This window comes from Helicoverpa zea, chromosome 20, assembly GCF_022581195.2.
Source record: "Helicoverpa zea isolate HzStark_Cry1AcR chromosome 20, ilHelZeax1.1, whole genome shotgun sequence".
Classification (NCBI taxonomy): Eukaryota; Metazoa; Arthropoda; class Insecta; order Lepidoptera; family Noctuidae; genus Helicoverpa; species Helicoverpa zea.
Window position 1 is genome coordinate 6870033 of NC_061471.1, and position 24108 is coordinate 6894140.

Consider the following 24108-nt stretch of genomic DNA (forward strand, 5'->3'; position numbering starts at 1 on the left):
AAACAAGATTAAAGTAATAATTTCCAAAATACAATACCTACCTACTCCCAATACCATGCACTCTCAATACCTTGTCTATAAAATAAACTAGATATTATGAAAGGAGATGGCCAAATTTTCATAGTAAAAAAACCCAGAATCGACAGCAATGAAATGCTTACCAATAGGTTCATTATGATAGACCTTTGATGGTGCCAAAAACTCCAGCCTGAAATCCATGGGGTATAGGAGCTATATCATATTTTCACAAAAAGAGGTCGTTGAATTTATATTGATTTTAAAGATCATTTACATCAGGGAACATAAAAAAAATCTATGTACACTAAGATTATACTAGCCAACAGTAATATCCCCATAGTTACTGAGATTGCCTGGTGATTAAAAGGTCTTATATTTAACCACTCCAAACACGAAAGCACCGACCTTACATACTTGGAGAGGTTTCGCAGTTATATGCAACCTTCACAACTGGCTATGAAACGTCTTTAAAAATTGTCTTTGAAAATCGCGCCATGTGACATTGTCAAATGTAACAAATGACTTAGCGATGCAAAACGGTCCAATCATGAGTCTGCATTCAACTTCTAATGAACATGAAACAGTAAAAGTAAACTTTTCTGTGAACTAAAATCATGATCGAAAAAACGTTATAAAAAGAGAACCCCATGGTTTTTAGATGATATGAAATACTTTTTTTAATCCTTACATTATACTGAATCCAATCGTACATATGAAGTTTCTGTCGACTCTGGGTGTTTTTTTGGCCATCTCCTTAACTATGTCTGTTTAAGCTTAAAGCTTTAGCAACAAAAGGCACTGACATGGTTACACGACAACTACATATTATGCAAGATTCATAAATGTGGGGCATTATGTAACTATACCAAGTATTACTAGCAGTGTTCAACGGCTACACCGAAACACTAACTGTTCATTATCGACATATTTATGATTTCAGTATGTGGTCGGTAGTATATAAAAATAAAGTCTGCATCTATTGAACATGAACATGCCTTAGAAAATTTATCATATATAAATCATGGTATGAGATAGCAGAAAACTCTAGTACGATAAGCTAAAGATTAAAACTTTTGCAGGGACAAAAATAATATGATATCAATGGTGTATCACTTCATTTAGTGTGGTATTATTTGTTTACCAGTACCGTAATATTTAGGCTATTTATCGTATCATTTATGGCTGATTCTAATGATTAATACATAGTAACTTTTACATTATTGGTACTTAGGTAACACATTAATTCGAAAACGAATTATTTTCGAAGTACAGGAAAAAAATAAGTACAAAAAGTATTATTTGCTCGGAGAGTATCCGAACTCATCCAGAAACCTTGTTATCGATTTTTGTAGAAACGTCAAACTAATTTGTTTGTGTGTGAAAGATGGCGTCAAAGGAGTCCCTGGACGTGAGTATTAATTATTTTCTTTGGATTTTCACATCCGTTTTGAGTTTGATTGAGTTTAGATAACATTCAATATACTAGGGAATATTGTTAGCAGAAACTTGCATCGATCGATGCCTTTGAATCAGAACTAGTAACTGTAGAAGACCACGCCCCTGCCGTTGGTTTCGTTTTTAATTTGTATTTGGTCGTTTTTATAGAATTATTTGATTTCATGTAAAGAATAACTTATGAATTTAACGAATAATACTTTTATAGTACATCTTTTAGTCAATAAGTTTACATTTTAGATATTTTTAATTCATGATTAGTTCTAAACTTTAATTATGCATTAGGAAAACAAACCGGCGTACAGTAAGTACGTATACAAATTACAAATTGGGGAGTTACCTGCCAAAACAGGTTTCTCATAATACTTAATTTATTAAATAATTTAGTATCACAGTAATATTGAGTATTTTACTATCTAATTAGAATAAAAATCTCATTGTAGTGGTATTGAACAAAGGTATTACCTGTACTTATTGAGTACGTACACAACCCAGAAACTTATAAAAAAAAATATGCAACTTCTCAAGTAGAAAATATAGTCACTGTAACCAGGATATTATATGAATAATTTCAATCTCACTAACAATGTAAATTCGAATATTGCCATAAATTTTACTTTGTTCTTAGTATCTCATTTCACCAAAATGTTCAATGATCATCATTATTATCTGATTGAATTCTCACTTGAGAAGCAGTTATAACCAAGGTGGCATTAATGGCTTTTCCGATCTCCAGAAACTACAAATGTTTCTGAATAACTTTTTTACAATAGTCATGTTGAAAACTAAATAATAGTAGCTCTCCCTAAGACGCGTACTAACACAATGTATTAAACGATTGAACTTCAGAGCGCAGGCTACACACAATTGATTTTCTATTGTTTTATAATTAGCGACAGATGGGAGATTAAGAGACCTTATGCATAAAAACACAAAAATGAATTTGTGTTATAGTTTGCCTTTTTTGATGCAACTTCGTAAGTCAATTTGCACATATCTTGAACTGTCCCTTTATACTAAAATTGAAGAAATTAAATAGAATGGAGATCAGCTGATTTAGAAAAGGGTCTATCTGGATTAATACTTCTGAGTAGTACTAACCCTTAATAAAATTGATCATAATAATGCCCGTCCTCGGCCGATTTCGGCCACGGCGGCTGTTCTCATTTAAGGAGATCAGCCAGCTGCGCAGAACATATTATAGTGCACGAGCATTTGCGCAGACACAGGTGCACTCCCTATTCCTTCACTCTCATATCCCGATGGGACGGGAATCCGACACGACCGGAAAGAGATCAGGCGCAGGACCGACATTTACGTGCTCTCCGATGCACGGGTGAATCAATCACCAACTTCCAGACTACGGGCTGCTTTGTGAAAGTTCAAGAAAACCCACAAAGCGATTTCGGCCCGACCCGGGAATCGAACCCGAGACCTCGAGAACAGCAGCCGCGCTTGCGACCACTAGACCAACGAGGCATATTCGAGATCATAATATTAAATATATGACATTATGTAGCAGATAACTCTTACTCATGATTTTCTGAAAATCTGAAATAACTAACAGAAATCTGAGGTCTGCCCTTACCGCATGCAAAGCCATATATGGACGCAGATTAACTTTATGACTTTCGTTCAGGATTTTTCATTTTATTATACTAAAAAAACAATCTGCAGTGTCCACTAGAAAATTATCGGTTCGATTGGTTGATCAGTAGGTAAGACATCTCAGAAGGATCTCATCACTATCATGATCTTCAAGTCTCATCTGCAGTCTAACAAGTTGAATTTCCATGTGGTTTTCCATTTTTCCATTTAATTTTATATGTGCCATTGAATTACATATTATATTTTAGGAGGTTCTTTCGGAGGTTGTTTCGGACTTGACTAGTACTATTTTAATAATTTTATCGAAACATCGTCCTAGAATGTCTGGATTTAACTCTTACAATACATTATCACATGCAGGAAAATGGGTGTGGTCATCAGATACTCAATAGGTACTCGCTTTAAAATTTGAATTTTACAGCAATATTTCATAAAGCCTGCAATAGAGCAATCATTTCAGCCTCGAAATATTTCTGTCGTCCTTTGACTTGTAGCCGTATTTCTGATGAATACTTGATTACTTTATTTATTTATAACCGTCTTCCCAAAAAGAATGAGGTTATAAATTCGGATATATTTTTACTTATCCCTGTTCGCTCTCTCAGTCGTTTTCTGGAAAGCTACTTAAAATATCAGTCCAATCTACTATGTACAGTGGTATATCATATCATTATAGTTTTAATCCTATAGCTTAGAAAATGAAATGCTGAGGTTTCATTAGTTGCCAGTAGAGTGGACCTTTCTCCTTTGTTCTTCTTCCACTGACTGATGAAACATCGCAAAAGTGCGGGAGTGCAGCCTTGCGTGGTGTTTAACGCGGTTCGATAACGGCCGCCTCGCCAATTGAGCGCATCCGCATTTGTGTCAAAGGACGCAGCACGCGCTCCAAGACGAGCTCATCTTCATCCAAGGTTACCAACACATCCGTAGGCGAAATACTCCACTGGATACCCACGTACGCTAGCTGTATAGCGGAAAAATACCGGCGAAATTTTGCTCTGCCCCTCATATAGTATGACCTCACGTATCCTATTCCTTATTTTATTAGGTTCTCTTGTTTTTATGTTGTAATACAGTTACTAAGTGATGTTATTAATCAACTCTGTTGCACCCAAAACCTAACACCATAAAATAATTTAATGTAGTTGTTCCGGCCTCAACTGAACAATTGTTAGAGCGAGACTGTGACACAGAGGAGCTCTATCCTGATAGATTAATAGTATAAATCACTCATTCAATGTCTAGTACATACTACGAGATTTGCAAATTGTAAAGTAAGGTTACTTCCTCATGTGAATGAATTGATGGACACTAACCAGGGATCGCCGGCTAACATATGAATAGTTGGCCTTCCACACCCGTACCAACATTGTGCCATTCGCATTATGGCTTATGAATGAGTGCGCCTGAATAGTCCGTGCGTCTCATTTTTCAGCATCATTAGTGGACGTACTCTCCTATTCAAAAGATTTTCCCGCACATCGTTTCATGCTCGGTGGTACTGAAAATATATTTCCCCCAGCGCGGCTACTTCCACCAACTTGTAATCTATTGTACCGTAAAACGAGGTGGCATTGATTAATTTTAAAATGTAAACTGATGCCTTTCTTTGTATTTGAATGTTACACATTTAAAAAAAATGCTAGTAGGGTGGACTAACGACATACTTTGATATTTAATTTTTTTTTATTGGAAAAAGTTGGTATTAATATAGAAAAAAAAATAAAAAGCTTGTAATCAATTTAATATTGAATTTGGGGCTACTTTGATACCACGTTCTTTTTTCATCGAATATGAAAGACACCCCGCTAAGGAACAAAAAACAATAAAAAAATAAAAATTGACATTATTGGTTCCAAAAATAGCTATTTTTTTATTTTTTTGGGGCTACTTTGATTCTAGGGGTGAAATTGATTAGTGTTATATTTGAGTCCAAGTTTATTTAATTTGTAATAAAGGGTCTACATTAAAACACGCAAATAATTTTTAAACTTTTTATCTAATCAACATCAGTCAGTATATTAATAATAATATCAAACTTTCTAAAGTTTTTACTAATTTCTGTTATAATAATCAGTCTCAACAATCATAATAGGTGGGTAATCAGAGATCAAAAAGTACCTAGTAGGTAGGTAACATAATTATCAAAACTAAATATTTCTACGCAATTATCAACATGGTCACACAATCATTCTTAGAATTATTTGTACGTGGTACAGACTTAAAAAAATAAAAAAAAATAAAAACATAGAAAATATAAGCAATAGAAATAATGCCACATTTTTTAAATTAGTAGAAGGTTTCTTCACAACTCTTTAATCATTACTTCAGTCGGAAACTTGTAAATTTTTCCATCAAATTTTGGTGTTGGAAGGTAAGTTATAATATCAGACTCTTCAATAATTGACATATCATTAGGAACTTCTCGAAAATCAGTCTTTGATTTCATTTGTGATTTGTATCCTTGAACTACAATTTTTTCTCCAGAAATATCTTCAATAGAGCAAACGTAGTGATATGTTTTCTTTCCTTTCTTAGACGCAAACTTCCCTAAAATAAATTTTCCTATTTTAGGCCTTAGCGGTTCAACTTCAGACTCAGAGTCATCGGTTGTTATAGCTTCTGGTGGTGGAGATTCTGACCTAGCTCTCGATTCACATGTTTGATTTGAAGCATGGGACTCACCAGGTTCATTGACATTTTCATGGTTTTGATTTGCTAAGGACGTCGATGGTTCAGCTGTAGAAATACTTTTTCCAGGCTCAACATTCACTCTCCTCTTCTTTCTAGTCGGCTCTGACTGTTGTCCGTAGCGCTGCTCTCTCAAAAACTCTGTTAGGGAATCGCGAACAACCGTGTCTATTTCAGGGGAAGGAGCACTGTCAGGTATTTTTCTTAAAACTCTTTCTCGGTCAAATGGATGAATTCCCGTTGCTTTGAAACTTGAAATCAAATTTCTCTTCACTGCCGATTTTTCGGTCACGGCACTCCCATTTTTCGGTGGTACTTTATCCATATCTATGATAGCTTGCCTTAAGAGCGATGGAAACGATTCCTTAGGGATACTTGTGGCTCGAAGATGAGTTTTTTTCCAGGTTTCGAGAGTTTTTCTCCAGGCTCCTTTCAGAGGGCGAAAGAAACCGACATCCAAAGGCTGGCATAAGTGCGTGGAATTTGGTACAAGACACACAAAGCCGATGTTATGTGTGTCACAAGCAGTTATGACATCTTGATCAAGATGGGACGCTAAATTGTCACCGATCAATATTTTTCGTCCATCCAATTTGGTAGCGTGTGGCAAAAAACATGTTATAAACCAGTCTCTGAATGTCGGAGCATCAATCCAGCCACTAGCAGTTCGGTTATATCGAGTTCCTTGGCTACAGCAAGATCCATTACAGCACGGACTGCCTACGATACCGCGCTCCTTCCACGTGTCATACAAATGAGTACTTCTATAAATGACGTAAGGCGGCAATAATGTTCCATCTGCTGAACCACAAAACATGACCGTTGTGCTACTTTTTGAATAATTCATCACTTTCTCTGGGTACTTTACTCCTCTTCTATACAAGCATTTTTTCTTTCCGGGATCGTCAGCCATGTTAGTTTCGTCATAATTAAAAATGTGACTCGGTGGGATATCTTTTACTTCAGGTTCAAGGTGATCGAAATATCTATTTAACGTTTCCTGTCCTACTGCTGCTCTAGATCTTTTAATATTGGTTGTCACTCTTTGTGCATAAGAGTTCTTATGACGCTTCAAAAGACTAGCTGCCCACTCGACACCCGGCAAATTATTCTGAAAGCGTTCTACTGTTCGTCCTCGTTTGTCTAAGTACGATTTCGCAAAAAAGCGAATATCTAATAATGTCAGGGGAAAACCCCAATCGGAACACGAGGCGGCAGCACGTAAAATCGAAATCTCCTCTTCATGACTGAAAATTGTCTGTCCACCGGCAGATTTTCCATGTAAACCTTTGTACTTGTTATATAATGTACCGAATGGGATGTGATACTGAAGCGAGGCAGCGTTTATAGTAAGCTCATCGTTTGTGATTTTCTCGAGAGCCTCTTCGAGGGTCTCATTACTATAATTTTTGTAGTTGCGGGTACCCGGAGTTTTCTTGTAAGTCCGAACCATTCTGATTCTACAAACAAAATAAATACCTGGGGTTAGATTGATAAATGATACAATGTCTTATGTCTTTCCATTTTTATATTAACTGGGGCGAGATTGATAGCTATCAATGTCGCCTCATATGACTAATCAATTACGCCCCGGTCTACAAATGAAAGCATAGAAAACAAAATGGCGACCGCAAGAGGAAGGTTAAAACTTGTTTTTGTTCTCAAATAAACATACAATCACATATCCTATTTCCATAAATACCAAGTAAATACATACATTTGTGCATTCAAAGTTGTCCGGTATTAAAAAAACTGTCCTATTTACATATTAACTTAAACAAATAAATAAATTACTTACAGCAATCCTCTCACCTCGACGTTTTCGGAAAACATGGCTGATGAGTCAGTCTTGCCAACACAATAAAAATAAAAATTATTACGTTCCATTCCAAATATAAAAATAAGTAAAACCATAAATTTTGAGTAATCATCAATGTCGCCCCGGATCTCAAAGTCACCTCGTTTTACGGTACCCCATTCCAGTTAGCGCATAAGTTTCGCCTAATTCCGAAAGTTTTCCTGCCCCACATATAACACAGATCTCGACTCGTATCTTTTAGCGCCCGTAATAGGCAGTCGGCTGTGAAATTAGAAAACAGCCTTGCGAATATGGGGCACGTCAAAACGGAAACCCTTTTAGAGATAACTCGATTCAATTCTCAGAGATCTCCAGAGTAAGTTCATTAGATGCAAACCCGTTCAGAGGCAGTGTGAATTGCACGTGCCAGGAGAATTTCCATTTACAGCCCCGCCCTTAACTGTTTGATGGCGAATCAGTGCTCTGAGTATTTACGACGAATGTCATATATCACACTTGCAGTCGTCTGAGAGCTCGTCTACAACAGGTTAACTATAGAGTGAGGCTAAGGTCCTGCACGATGCTGACGCAAGTAGCCGCACTTCCCGCAGGATGTCGGGAATGAGAGCGTGTCCTCATAACTCCTGTGCTGTCGTGGGTGGCGTTCGTCGTAGACATTGTGTAACTCCTTGTCCTAATGAGGATATTATTCAGGAGTATCTAAACATTTGCACAGAAACGCCGCGCGCCTTTTGTAATGCTTTAATTACATCGCTGACGGCGGCCACCTCGTTAGTTCTCGACGAAATAACAGACAGATTGTTCCATTAATTAAATTGAATCATCAGCGGGTGATAAATACGTCTTGTCATTTATCTTACAAAAGATTTGTTATTGCGAATACTGTATAATTTTGTAAATTAAGTTTTCTTAATTTACACAAAGCGTTGCAAATCTTTATCAGCACTTTAGCGGACATACAACTACTAGGTACGTACTAAGTAGTTTGGCAATTAGTTTAACATATCTGGCTCGATAATATCGGACCGTAATTCTGTATTCAATATAGGCCTTCTGAAAAAGAAGAGAAGGAAAGCTTGGCATTGTTCAGTAAATTGCGTTACTCGCCGAAATATTCGCTGCTTATTATTTTTCGTACATAGCCTGAAGACTATCCGGAGCGATGTCGACTTCAGAATATCGCCGGCGAGGCGTGAATATTTATCTCAGTTCCAAGCCCGTCGAACGTTGTTACTGGCAACATAATGACCGCCACTTTAGGGTGAAATCTCTTTCGACGGGAATTTTCTTCGACCGAGAAACTTTTTAATACTGAAGGTCACGCTGCTAAGTTGTTAAATATTTCATAAGGGATTGTCGGAATTTACTTAATACGTAGGTATATTTGGACGTCTGGACCGGTTAGCAACAGAAACAGCCTAGCTATTACTTTTAAAAGGGTAGGAAAGCACTGAAGCTGTTACGGGCGTGGTAACAGCTTGTATTTGTTACATAAGCTTCGCGGCGTACGTATGTATCGGAACTTATAAATTTTGCAGTTATGTAGAATTATAAAGGGTAGACGTTGCGTGCGCTAACCTGGCCGCGATAAGTTGCCCCACGACAAATAATATTTTGCAAAGTATACTGAGGCCACTGGCAGGGGAATAGGCTCGTAATGGGGCGCACACAGTAGGCACTAGGTAGTGCTTCGTTATGACAGATAGGGATCTAGAAAACCCGATAGTTATCGTACGCCTAGCAACAAAGCTTACGTGATTCATGCCATTTTAATTTAATGGGAAACTCCTTTAGAAGTTGCATTGTCGGTAATTCATTTAAGTTGCTTCATTACAGTATTTAATTCCTTAGCCTTAATGAGTATGGCTAAGTAATCTATTGTAATAATGTCGGCACCTGCCCAATTTTAATTAAGCTTAAGTTTCTAATTACTTACGAAATCAATACAGGGCAATGACTTCCCTTATTTGCATGAAAGGAAATATACGATGCCTTATTTTTATTTATCGTGTTTTATAAGTATAAACTTGCCAATATGTATGTACGTAGTAAGCATGTCTACGAGAAAAATACGCCCAACTTACGTCGTAAAAGCGCTTTTATTACCCGGTTTATCTAATATTTTCTCCTTTCTTCTCTTCTTACTGCGTTCAGGTATCTTTCATTAACTGTCCGCTCGATATCCTCAAGGACTGTACCTACGTACGTGAAGCCAGTTAGAATTGATTAGTATTTCAAAGGTGCTGGCTTTCGTGATGTGCCAACATTAACCAAGAATTTCTATGAGAATTAAAAACGGTAATATATGCCGACTTTATTTATTCTAGTCGCTGAAATGTGGTTCAAACATGTCTTCGACTATTTTTGGTGTCAGTGAAACCAAGGATATCAAAGCTCGTTTCGTAATAGGACGATGGGCCTTGATGCTAGTGTAGTTTTAATGCTAATTTAAGTTATATTTGCGTACACAGCTTTACGTAACAAAGTACCGAAAAGAAAAAAAGAAACAGTGTAGGTATATCTACTGCGGCTAATAAGCTTACCAAATTCGCTGTAAGATTTTCTGAGACTCTAACGCGGTGTCCTGCGTGAGCGACGAACGCGACGCGACGCGACGCTGCGAACGCGACGAACGCGATCAACTCAACGGCATGCCCTACATGTGGCCTATGTGAGTGTCTGCGGCGAGACGCGACGTAACGCGCACTTGATTTGAGGGCGACCAGATGCGACACCACGAACTATTCAGAAGCGTTGTGGGACAAAAAACATAAACATTATAGAAATCATTTATTAGTACAAAGAACTGAAAGAATGTTGCTGTGTGTACTTTAAATATGAACTTTCAAGCAAAATTGTACTGTACTTCTCCATGATTTGAGAAGTAATGACCAAAATCACGTAGGACATTTGTCGCGTATAGCATCGCGTCGCATTACGTCGCGTCGTGTTGCGTCGCGTCGCGTTCGTCGCTCACGCAGGACACCCCGTAAGTAGATAGCATCATTTTTCGTGCAAAATTCAGCATCTCTTTCGTGGCTCCTCGGAGATAACGTTTTGTGAGAGCAACTCATAGCCGGGAATATCACCTTTTGTTAACGTTAAGATATGGTCTTCGGATGTAACCGTATTTTCCACGGTAATGGCATCTTACATATTTTTCTAGGTCAAAGGGACAAAACTGATAATTTTGTTACGTGGACACACAGTACAAAAAAATAGATTTTCTCTAAAACTTTTTAAGGCACTTCAGTAATCGATTTTGTGGGAATGTCAGCAACAAACTTCTAACTTTCGACCAGAACCAATGCTTTTACTGAAAAAAAGAACCGGAACGTTCAATATCGGTTGTTTTATTTTTGCCGTCTCGTAATATCCTTCCTTTACTTTCTGAAATGGCGAAGTCTTCATCTGCCCAGCTTGACTTTGTATAGGATTACCACGATAAAAGTCTTGTTCGGAAATGTCTAGAGGTTTTTTATTTCGTACAACTCAACTGAAGCGAAAAATGTTCGATCATTCAGACGATGATAGCCGCGATCGTTTGTACCGATTCTTTCATCGTATCTCAAAGGCCTGCTTCTAAAAGTCTCGTATTCATTAAAAAGCAGTTTACTTTTAAGTTCATCTTGATATCTTTATCGATACTTGAATCTGATATAATTTTGGTGTTGAAATATTTCCAACAAGGCGTGACTAAATATTTCCTATCTGCGAAGAAAATATGAGAAAAAAGCCAGATGAGATCTCCCAATATTTTACGCCACATGTCTATTTCCACACAAACTGACTGAAGTGCAATAGAGTGTAGATAATCCAATTTCTGTCACTCACGTAATGTCGCAGAAAGATAAAGTTCGGCTTGAAAGCTTTCATCTATTATGAGGAAACATTTTCCATGACGACAAATTCACAAAAGACATTTAAAAAGTAGTTTAAAAACTAGATCGGCAATCCATATAAGACCTGATTTAAATCGAGGCAACTTATTTCTGTAATGTAACAAAGCACACGCTACGGTTTTCCCGGGCAGTTAACTTGGTGCATTGGTCGCTAAAGAGGTCGCCATCGATCCGCCCAGGTCGAGCTGCAAGTTTCATAACTTAGATGCACTGGCGCCAAATTGTTACCAATTTCTGTTTACGCGTTTCAAAAGCTGAGCCTTAGGAATAAGCACGTTTGAACTGCTTCCAACTTTTATGAGAGTCATTAATAATTATGACGAAATTTTGTTGTTTGGACCTGTTATCTCTATTTTAATTAGGTTGGGAATAATTCTGTTTACTCGTTCCTTTTTTAGTCTTCCTTTTTTGGCTTTCTATAGCAGTCGTAGTAAAATTATATGGTTAGTGTTTTTCCAGCTCCATTTCGCAATCGATGGCTTACGTAACAATGATAACGAAGTCGGTCCCACGGATTGTATCATCCATTATTCATATAAATCGTGCCTCGTACAGGGGATGAAGGAACTGGTCAATGGTCATGCGTCAACTAATGAGCGCTCAACCAGTTCCGTTCCTGAAGCGAAGCTGTTACTGGCAGCCAGCCAAGAAAATACTCGTACTGGTGTGAAGCATTAGTATAAGTTAATCTCGAATAACGATACTAGCAATTCATTTATTGGAGCTTGTTTTTAACAAGAGATTAGCACATGGTAATTATTTTCGAACGGTTTGGTAGTAAGTGCGGCAGACTGAATTACTGCTACTACTACTGATATCTAAAGGAGCTCGTAATCCAAAACGATAGAAGTAGGCCGATTATGGATTATGTGCAAATACTCTTGGTTTTTGGTCTACTTTTGACCATTTCGGAAACTCCTTCTTGAAAGCTCTTTTACTTTTAAGAACGTACTGTTCTTGTTTTGTGACGAAATTGGAGAAAAATGTATTATAGTGAAGGTTTCGCCTTTACACATAAAGTAGATATTACCTACTTTAGGATATTCTAGAGCGCTCGTGTAGCGCGATGCACGTCACTTCTGACCTCTTAGGTGATTTACTGCAAATTGTCAGTGTTCAGTCTGGCACGCGACTTATGCACTTAGTATTATAGTGGTTTCATAAGAATATCAGCTGTCATGAAGATCATTTTACAAGTTTTATTTTTCTTAACTCCACGGATAAAGTACTAATAACCTGTCCATTTAGGTACTTATCACTTCTATTAAATTCCATGAAAATGGGCCACTTTTCTCCAGTAAAAACAATGTCAGCAGATCAATAAGGGATTCTAGATGAATTGACATTTCAAGGCATTGTGACCGATGAGTTTTACTTATTATGTTGGGGAGACAATAAGCCACTGGAAATTGAATCATATTATTTGAATGCTCTTTGTTTTTGTGTCGGTTGGTTCACTTATATAAGTTTGTATGTTGCAAAGGCCATAGGTGAATTTAATATAGTTTTATGTCTAAACTAAACTGGTATTAACCCGAAGTTCTTACGTAGAGCTTCGCTGCAGCGCAGAAAATAAAAATTTATGGTACAATCCTTTTTAGGTGCGATATACGTGCGCGAGTACATGTGTGCAAGGTGAAATGGGTTGTTAAATTATCTTATGAGGATAGGGATGGGAAGTGAGAATCCTACTGGATAGATCCAGAGTAATATTGCTTTGTGCTTACATTAATAAGACTTAATTATTGGCTGATATCACACCGATAGAGGTGCTAAGCTGCGAAAATAAAATGTATAGTTGCCTACCAAAAATCTAAAATAATCTAAATGAAAGAAAAACTGAAGATTTATCCGTATGCTGGAAAATCCCTGTTCAAAAAATTTCCAACTTATATCCAGGATTTATCTGAAAGGATTTATCTTTCACATAAAAATGACTAAGTTCTTCCACATAAAATAAGTATAGATAGAGCATTTTCTAAGGTAATCCCGGGGTTACCCGAGGGTTATGTAGGTACGTAATACACGGACAGGTAACATTCCAGAAGATTCCATTGGGCGTGCCTAGCTGTACCTAGCTTAGAACACAATGTAGGAAGTAATGAACTGTAACAACAAAATTACATGGAATCTCATGTCGTAAAACCTGCTTCAATTAAGGTTTTGTTTACGAAGATTAAATAACTTGTGATGGAGTGGAAAAGCGGAACCAATTAAGCGCGTGAAGGTCAGTTTACTTTCCCGATTAATATTTCTTAGGGGAGCGCCAGCATAAACTAGGCTATTAATAGCGCCTCTAACTATTTACTCAGCATCTTAAGTACCTACATAATATTATGTATTCAATCTTGACTTCTATTCTAGAAAAAATGTTATTTATAATTCATTTTAACACTAAACTAAGCCACACCAAAGAAATAAAACGTAAGAGCTTAGAAACGAAGGTAGCATCTTCCAAGTATGTTTACCCTCGTAATATATCTTGGAGTACAATAGCGTTAGTGGGGCTTTAGAACAACGCTATTCATATCTATTGTTAACAACGACTTTGTAGAACTCAAGTGCTGCGCAACATTCCAGTCGAGAAAACATTTAATTGGAAACTTGTCGAGCGGTGTCTTGTAAAGGTGAATAAGTGGAGTCTAACTCGCATACGTTTCCAACTCTGATTAAATAACTCAATTAAGTTCCAGAAAGGGAAGTTAAACGAAGAAATTTCGAGTTTGATCATTGCGAGCAGTCGTGTGGCGGAATAATCTTGTTTGTAAGTCGCCTATACCTAAAGCTGCTCAGTATTCCAAATTACGTTTGTTCTAGAACTTTCTTACATATATGTACAGAGTTATCCTGGTGGGGTTGAGAGCTTCGCCGATGTTATTCAAATGTTGCGATTTCATTATGCAAGTAGCTCTCGCGTACATTGTCATCCTTGCACGTAGAAATAACCCCTGTGGGTAAACTAGATCCAATGAAACATTCAGTAGTTTTCTTCGGAAATGAAAATTTTATTCTTATAACATTTTATCTCGTTTTCTTTTTAAAATGGTATGAGAATGATCTGACTATCCATTGCCTCTGACGGTATTCATTATTAGAATAGAACCTTTTTAAACTGTCGAAGTACGATAATCTTATGCCGTTCTATGCCTACAAGAAATCTGGCGTAGCCCTAGTAATACGATTTTAAAGGCATAGCCTCAATTATTTTAAGACCTTCCACGCAATATAAATACTTATGGGCTTAATTTTGACCTTGGCACAGTAAACATTATACAAAATATGCCTAATTATTCTGATGGATCTTTTGATACCCGCACAGACGCATTTGTTTGACCCTCCTTTTTTGTTGTTAAGTACATTGTTTTTTGACAAAGACCTTTTGGACAAAGATCTACCTATGCTCTGCCATCTTTCATCATCAAAAGAACAAAGTTTTCCTATTTTCGTGAAGGTAATACGAAATAAACATTACCTACGTGTAAAATATTTTCAGTATGCGCTCGTATTGTATGTATAAATCAGATTGGCTTACGAATCCGACATACCAATGTTCCGTCTTTCTATTTCGGCAAACATTTTTATTATCAGATTATACGGGTTCGAGGATACTCGTAGCGTGAAATGGTCAGTTTTTCAGTATTCTGTAGCAAAAATTGGCAAAACGGAACGTTTGTACAGCGATCCCGACTTTTGTCTGTTTGCCTTTTATGACGGAGAGCGTTCACGAAAACCCAAAACACTGGTTGAAAAAAAAACCTCACCGTTTTATTTATTCGTCTCAAGTCGAAACGAAATCGAGCATTTTCATCTCAACTCCTCCTCCTTCGTCAGATTGGAATGGATCCATCAAGGTATTTTAGGCGTTGCAAAATTGACAATTTATATGTAAATGAACGCCGCCATTAGGAGCTTCCAGTCATCGACCATTTTCAATATCTGTGTACTTAAGGTATCGATTTCCAAGAGTCCGTAATGTATCTCCGGTAACCGTACGTTCGCTGTATCGACAAAATGGAGGACGTTTAACCTGTAAGTATATAGGTAGCTACTTACCTTTAATTAGCAGTGTCTGACACCTTACGTCGAACTTTTAGTAGCTGTAAGAAAGGTCATAGAGGTATTGCGTGTCGCTATTCCAATATATTCGTGTTTATGACTGGGGTTGCTGAAGAAAGTCCTTGAAACAAAATTCAGGGTATCCTTCACAATGGGCTTATAAGGTTACGTGCGTGCTTGTCATTGACACATTTACTAGTTGTACAATATTGCCTAGTCCCATCATGTGGCACACGAGTAAGGCTAAATATGTATAACATATGTATGTAAAGATGCGTTTTATTTTTCGTCTTACCTTTTTGCTGGCCCATCGCCAAAGTTTCCTTTAAGAAAACTATTCGTGTGCTTATCAGTAAGCTCACTCCTAGCTGTTCGACGTTACGAAGTTTCTGTTTTCTTACGGAAAGATGCTGATGGTTTCTTTCGAATAACACTAAGATAAGTCCATAAAATATCAGCCTACATATTCTGTAGTTTTTACTTATTTGTAATTAATTACATCCTATTACAAAACTTCAAAATCCATCCTGCCCATCTGCTTGAATGCCTGCAAAATTAATATCCCATAAACCGCCGACTAAAATAAAATTATCCTGGCACAGTAATTCACAATAATAAAACGATAAAGAATATAAAATTTTAAAATTTTATGCATGAAGAAATGTTGTAAAGCATTTCAGAATTGCCATTGTCACAAAGAATATTTGATTTGTGGCCTGTTTGTGCCAGAGAGAGAATGCCAACGCAAGTAATAAAATGTACTATACATTCCTTATCCGAATATTGCCCTGCATTATTATGAATGTTCCCTCATTTTTATAGACATTCTACACAAATTGGCTTAGCCTAAAAAGATTCATTCGCCCATCCGTCCAAGAAGTTACAAAGGCGATATTAGGCAGAATAAACTATTTTTATGGGGTTTTATTCAAATTATTACGCACTTAACTAGCATCCCGTCTTCCTCCATGATCGTATGATTTAATTTTTTATAAAATATCTGAAATTCAGCAAGGAAAATGGGTGCGGTCCGGCATCCTACTGCAACCTTCTAGAGACAAGGTTTTTAAAGGCAGTATTATGGTCTCTTTGTGAGGTAGATACCCTAATTACATAATTTTACCGTCTCCGGGGAGTGTAGAATTTCAGACTCGTGCAAAATTTCCTACAAAAAAGAAAATACTTTTTTCGTTTTCCTTTTATGAAAAACATATTCAGTATCCAATTACGTAAGGAGAACAGCTTTTTCGATACATATCAATTTTGGTTGGCCGACACAGAACCGAATCAATTCGACCGATATCTCAAACTTGAATCTAAACTGGCACATTTACACGTGATCCTATGAACTTAAAACGTCAAAACGGGAACGGCAACGTCAGGCAGAGTCTGTGCCAAGATGGTAGCCAAGATATCCGTCGAGGAGAGCGCCTCGAGCTTTTTCCCCGTACATTGGCCCTAGCATGAAGTGCCCGGCGCCGTATTGATTAGACAGGACTGCTGAATGTTACATAACTACGCGACGCGCCCGCAGACTCGCAGACTGCAAGACTACATTGATTATTATACTATATCGGTTTGGAAAACTTCATCGACCAATTCTATAAGGATTTATAAAAAATCTGCTGCGTATTACGTTGTTAGTTCAACTTGGGGATTATATTCCTAACTTTGATTTCCTAGTGGATTTAGCTTTTCGATAGAGGAGAGCTTACAGTCTTCAGAGAGCTTCCAATCTTACTTTAATTAAGTTTCGTTCATCCAATGCCCTTTGTAGTAGGAACTGTCACCAGGTAGCTTCTTATCTACAAGTAATTATCGAATAATGCTTTTAGTGAGACCGTTAAGCTAAAATCTAACAACCCATAATTACCCATAAGTATGTCACGATCGTAGGTGGCTGATAAAGCTTTTTCCATAATTGAAGTAAATGCTACCGCACCTAGACATGATGCTCTGTTGAGTATACAATATACATAGATTCTTTTCAAGGCAACTTATGTAGGAAGGTGTAGTGGTCCATTTCCTGAGTGTGTTATTTTTCTTCAATTTTTTCAACCAAAATAGACAAGCATCTTATAATATAAACTAAACAGAGAGTCTCTAAATAAATGAGTTAGTTCACCTCATTGTTACGACATGAGGAAAGAGGGTGGTGATTTAATTCTAGAACGACGAGTTCTTACGATTCCGCTGAACGTCTGTATAATTTATGAAGCTTTGAACACGTTCTCGTTCCTATTCCTCATAGTGAAACCTACTTTGTGAGTATAATTGTGCGAAATCAATACATTGACTGCTGCTAATGTCTTTCTATACGTAGTTTATAAATACTTTTCTTATAGTCCTTGAGAGTTTTCATGCTTTCATTTTAAATGGGAAATTCAATATAGAAGCACTCAATATATCCATTACGGAATCGAGTGACGTGATACAGTGATGTGACGTGACGCCCACGCTACGTTTTCCGCACAATTGCAATAACACTAAGGGGTATACCTACATGCTTAAAATGTTCGCTACGTACGTCGCTGCTTCAGTTCAATAGAAATTCAATTTATACAATGCAAAGTTGCAAATGGAGATACCGAAATTAAAATCAAATTTCTTCTTTAAAATGAGCTCTGAAATGGTTTCATTTCACTGTGCAGGTTTAGAATACAAGTTGTGCCGTAGTATCGACATTTTTATTAACAAGATATTGAAACTGCGAACGTTCACAATGCTTTCCTTTCATTTCTTTGAACTGAAATGTTCTTTCTGTAACGAAACTATTTTACCTCCCTTTTATTTTCATTTTAAATGGCAGGCAACCTGTTATTATGGACAACTCTGTAGTGTCTCCGAAATAGTTATGTTTAAGTTTCTTCGTCACTCTATTAAAAGATCTTTCCTCTTTATATCTTTCAATTGGTTTCGTATAAAATCGTCTAACTTAAAGAGTGTCTTATAGAACTTCTAACTGTATAGTTTCAGTACACAAGTAATTCCAGCTAAACGCTTAAAGTCAACATGGCGAACGTAATTATGTTTGCTCGGGTCTTGTCGGAGACAGTCTGATATGCACGCTCAGCGTGATAGAAACCTTCTGTCTTGTCAAGCTTACGACACGACATGCGTACTGTGTATGCTGCTCCATTTTGCTCACAGAATTATTAATTCCGCAATATTAGTGATGAATTTTCTGGCTTAGTATCAAAGACTTTGTTTTGGTTTAATTTAAGAGGGGTGTCTAAAATATCAAATCTTCCATCAGCTCTGCTCACTAATTTGTAACGTCGTCTATTATCTATCATTCTTTGATCAGCAATTTAGATCGTTGCTGACAAAGGAGGTATACAATATAAATGCTACTTTAGGATTTACGTACGTATATTGCTTGATTGGCGTGTAAGTAAACGAACTCCGCTGTTCAAAGAAACTAAGAACAAGGAATATAAATTTTGTTTAGGTGTTAATCATGATGTTCCATGGTTAATTTTGTTCCATGGTATTAGCAATATTGGTTACATTAGGTGATCCGTGTAATATCTTATCCTAAATTTCTGCTAATTGATCTGAGCAAGTATAACTTATCAATTTCGCCCGTTGTCTGGATTCCATATTCTAGATTGCGGTAATATTTCTTAATGAACAGTGAATTATAAGAATGTAGGTCCACCAACTGGTGCCCTTTAACGTCGTCTCTCGCAATTTTAATTCACAGAATTATAATAAGTTTCTTAGTTACAGCCAGTTTCGAAGTTCTTAAAACATGGTAAAATCTTAACCATGAATATTTATTAGCATATCCACAAAAATCTGTCGTACTTTCAATAAAATTATTGGAAATGATTCTAATAGCATCATAATTTACACAGGCAGGCTTCTTTACATATACCGATATTCCTCTCGTGTCTTTAATCTTATTCTCAATCGATTGTATGTATGGCACAAGTCTATCCGAAAAAAAAAACTATGTATATCTAACTAGTTAATGCATTTCTTTTGCTCTTTAAAGTTCATTGTTCTGTTGTCATAACTGTGAAAATTATTCTAGTTTTCTCAGGTCGATTCACCGCTTTAAAGAAGTTAACGTTTCAAAGGTCGTCTGAGTTCCATCCTCACTAGATAATTTGGCTAATTTAAATTAACAAACCTAAACAGTTCTCATCCTCTGACTCAGTCTAGGTACGCAGATTACCCCATTGAATAGGTTCAAAGGCCAAAATGAAATCCAGCTTTAACTGCAGTGTGCCCGCCATCCAGTCTTGTGATTGTATGACTAATACGTGTGTCTGACAACGTATGCATGTGAAGCTACCGCTTTATTGTCATGCCTTAGTGTAGACTTACGTATTGTGTAACATTATTTATTGTTGTTATGTCATGCCTATCATCGGCATTATTTCTTTACAATATTTGTAATGGCATGCAGTTTTTAATCACCCACTTTCAACGAAAAGTGCTAAAACATCCTCCATGAAAACGGCATTCTATTGCCATTGTCAACGTCAAAAATTTCCTTTTTCCCCTTTTGATTTATTAGTGGCAGTTTATTGTTTCACGCGACACGACTTAATTAATTTAAAAGCAGGGAGATAACGGAGCATAAAACTAGCGCTTTACGACGCCCACATCCAATTTCTCGCAAACGTTGCTACCCCGCCAGTGCCGCACATAATGATACCTAAATCATTTAGTGTGACAGTTAGTTTTTGTATTGGTGATCTTATCCCTTCTTTTTCTAGAACCCTTTTAACTGTAAGTTATGTGCTCAAAACTATTGCTAGCTTTTCTTCTAACCATTACCGGTTAACAAATAGTGTCCCATCACCTAAACTAGGTTCAAACATTAGGGGCCTTACTACAAAAACTTTAAACCCTGTTTTACACTTGTCTAATAAAATTTGGGCTGCAAAATGAACCATATGTCAACGTCATAATTTGACATTTTTTTAGACAAGGCATAAACTGACGTTTAAAAGTTTTTGTGGTAAGACGGTATGTCTCTGCCATACAGGTCATGTAATTACTATAAAACTTTTTCATTATAATTCATGAAAGGCCCTGTGTCCACTGCTTCACCTGAAGAAATGCTAAGACGTGATCTAATATGGATCAGATACGTTTGCCTGTAAGAAATAAAATAGCTTTAGCAATACAAAGTCACATTTTGCAGCTGTTCTTACAAAGAATAGAAATACTAAACGACTTTGTACGTAAAAGCTTCCTTCGATGTAGTCTTTACTTTGTCGAAGAAGAAAAAGATGTGACAAGGGGTGGAATTGAAATGAAACCCTATTACGATGATAAAACAGGTGTAATAGATAGCTTTCTCAATCCAGATTCTCGGACAGTTAATTTAATTAGTCAGCAATACAAACAGTAGTGGTGATTATATTTAATAGTAGACCATATCATAATAAAGTGTACGCACTAGAAATTAACTGATTACTATTTTGCGTGACTACTTTAGTGTCAAATGTAAGTAGAATGCTATTCCACAAATGGCTGGTTAATAAACAGCTGTCACTTTTATCTAATCGTTTCATCATTTGACAACTTTTTTCATTCCACTAATTTCGACATGAAATAGAATTAAGATTTTAGAAAAAAAAAACCTCCCGGAGCATTTTATTCTGAAATGCTGATTCCTTACATGTTCTGGTATTTTTTTAACTCTAAAGCTAAGCGTATTACGTCCCACTTTATTTTAGAGGCAACGTATTCATTCTGTGCGATTTGCAACTTTTACACTCATTTAAAACCCACAGAGAGTGCCAAAGCCCTGGAAAAATTAAATTTGCAATTCTGCAAAGCAACTAAGGAGCTTTACATAAATCTCATTTTCTCGGACTGGTACTTGCTTCGACGATTTGTCAATTCGTGTGACAACCAAGAGGGCATTTAAATAAATAAAAGATAACTGATAGCTACATAGTGCACTTTAAAAAAGAGTGAAAAAAGGGCGTTATAATTCGATTCGGACTACTCAGCTCTTTAATCGAGTTACTAAAAAAAATCCGGAGTGCACAGGCGTTGATGACCATGCTCAGGGCAGACGCGAAATTCATTCATACTCGTATACTTCGCCCACGTCCAATTGGACCAGCAAGTAGTTAATTCTGTAATAGGGAACGAACTTACCTGAAACTTTTCCGCTATATTCGCAAACTTCCAACTTAGTGTTTCTTGGAAATTGCTCGTTTCTGTATATGTAGCTACGTACCTCGTTATCTTAATTAGCTAATTTTAGGACTACGTAATTGTAACGAAATCATTAAGTTGAGGCATTAGAACGAATTGTATTTATTTGAACTGAAACTGAACTGGACGACAGAGTTACATAAAATCCATTAGGTACAGCGTGTTTTAGACATTAATGTTCCTTTAAACCAAAATTAGTATGCGATGCACGTTCTCTACGGATGACTGGCTTCAGCCTAATCTCACATGAAATTCAATCATATCGTAATTTTTGGATTACGCGGAATCTTCTCGGAATAATAATAACATTTCATTACTGAACTTAAAACCATGTATGTATACCGATCCTGATTACATTTTCATATCAGTGTGTGTGTTTCTAAAACGTAGTGCATTGAACTGATCTAAGCGGTGGTGTGGTGAACGGAAATCGCGCGGGGTCCGTCCAGATTCACCGGTGCGGACCGCCTCGAGCGGATTTTACCGGCATTAGCCAGTAACGGTCAAAGGATAATCGTTTAGATTCGGTTAATACTCTCGTATGCACGCGAAGATCCTCTTGAGTCCTTTCAGTACCTTTTTACTGCGCAGAGCAGTAAATTGAATATTTAATTTGGGATTTATGACTCTCTTGGGTGATGACACATTGTCAACCTTTCTGAAGGTAGATTATTTATGAACACCCCTTCAACAAGGTCAATTTGATGTCAAATCTTGAGGTAATTTACCGAAGATCATCTTAATCATTCAACTTCATACATGTTAATCGCACGATCTCACATATTAACACCGTAGTACCTTCAGCAATATGTTGCCGACGTGAACATTAAAGGCAAATATGCCTATAATCTGAAAGATTAATACCTACTATGTATGCGATAAAAAGTTATATCGTGACTCCAATATGAAGGTAATGTAGCTATGCGGTGCCGTCAGGCTCATAATTGAGTTATGTGGAGCGCGGCAATTCTCACGTGCACTTAACACCGGTTGATTCGCGAAATACCCTGGAGCCTGTTTAACACACCCGACTCGTCGCCAATGCCAGGATTAGCTAATTAGTGCGAAATGAATGGGCATTACGCAACACTGACACTGATATTCATGGATGTACGAAAATCATCAATACCTCAAACATCAAACTCGATTCGAAAACAGGACATGTTAACCTGCTTATTTTCTGAACTCATTTCAAAATGTCGTCATTTTTTTGCCAAGTGTTGCTTGGCTCATTGATTATACGGGGATATACCAGTACTCCAGTACTGTCAAAGGCATAACACGCTTTCGATTTGATTCCCATTTTTTTCAGCGTCGCTACGACAGAAGGGTGAATAGCGAGCTTTGAAATTCAAATTTCCCTTCAGACTAAAAGCTGCAGATGTCAGTCCACAGTGAGGTATTACGCAACGATGCGTACTTTTTTGTTCTGTTCCTGAAAAGGTTTTGTCTCTGACTCGTACCCTGTTTGCTAATCCGCTGAATGTTAATGCAGCACTCCTGCCGCAGTTCTCAAATGTCAACCGTATAGTCACACAAACATTTTCAAACAGTTAACCGGCTTCGTGGTTAACTAATCCTCTGCTCCATTATTCGGAAACAATATATTTTGTATTTTGTTTCAAAGGGCTCAAACAAACATAACTGTAATGTAAACTATACGGAAAACAGAGTTGTTAAGTACTGCAACTTGTCGGCGTAACTAATGTTATAAATATCGGTAGGACTTTACAATTTATGCTGCAAATTTTGTTGTTTCTTTAAGGCATCGTTCAGACCAAACGTATTGTCGGCCGCTGACTGTGAGCGCGCGTTACGCAGTTTATTGCTTTTCCATATATATTGAAATTGTCGTTCACACCGAACCGACTATACGCTGTTACGTCGTCTGTTGTAGCTGACTCTCAGTGGCCGATTATTTTACTACGCGACTATGCACGGCGGACGCGGATTGGCTACGCGGACGCAGTTGCCGAATAGCGCCGCTCCGCCGCGTACGCACCGCCGCGCCTCGGTACAGCACGTCGATAATTAGTGTCCCTTTTATATAAACTTAAACGTATTAAAGATAGTAACTCATCGAATGTTTTACTGTCATACGAAAATATTTCTTGAACTTATTTGGATAAAGTCTATATTCGAAATATAAAGTATGAAATTGACCAAGAAAACATCTCTTCAAATTTAAGGGATGTACCCACAATCTCTTCTTTTTATTATTTTCGTCTTCCTCTAGAGCTTCGCAAATGGCAACTATCTGAATGCGCATCATTTAATTGAAATATCAGTAAAACGTCTGATTTGAAAAAAATAAATTACGCTAGTTTTATCGTTTATAAAATACTACGAGCAACTTCAAATACTGAGCCC

The 24108-nt window shown here is 37.1% G+C and overlaps 2 protein-coding genes across 5 annotated transcripts in view; one reads left to right on the plus strand and one right to left on the minus strand.

The window, feature by feature from the left end:
• The first annotated feature begins 1340 nt into the window (after positions 1-1340).
• The window catches only part of LOC124640046 (sodium/potassium-transporting ATPase subunit alpha), a 45396-nt gene continuing 22628 nt past the window's right edge, over positions 1341-24108 (plus strand). For 2 of the 4 annotated variants that reach the window (XM_047177632.1, XM_047177633.1), the window contains exon 1: positions 1341-1426. In XM_047177632.1, the coding sequence (XP_047033588.1) occupies positions 1403-1426 (24 nt within the window). In that variant the 5' untranslated portion in view covers positions 1341-1402. The remainder of the gene's footprint in view (positions 1427-24108) is intronic. The other 2 variants (XM_047177631.1, XM_047177640.1) reach the window with 2 other exon arrangements.
• LOC124640048 lies at positions 5062-7738 on the minus strand. Its single transcript, XM_047177642.1, has 2 exons — positions 7571-7738; positions 5062-7232 (listed from the first exon to the last, which is right to left on the minus strand). Exons 1-2 carry the CDS (start codon positions 7684-7686, stop codon positions 5387-5389), a joined length of 1962 nt encoding a protein of 653 aa, XP_047033598.1. The 5' UTR covers positions 7687-7738; the 3' UTR covers positions 5062-5386.

Coding starts and splice junctions, on each gene's coding strand:
- LOC124640048 (XM_047177642.1), bottom strand. CDS start 7,686: ATGGTTTTACTTATTTTTATATTTGGAATGGAACGTAATAATTTTTAT. Junction 7,233..7,570: donor GTCGAGGTGAGAGGATTGCT/GTAAGTAATTTA, acceptor TTTTGTTTGTAG/AATCAGAATGGTTCGGACTT.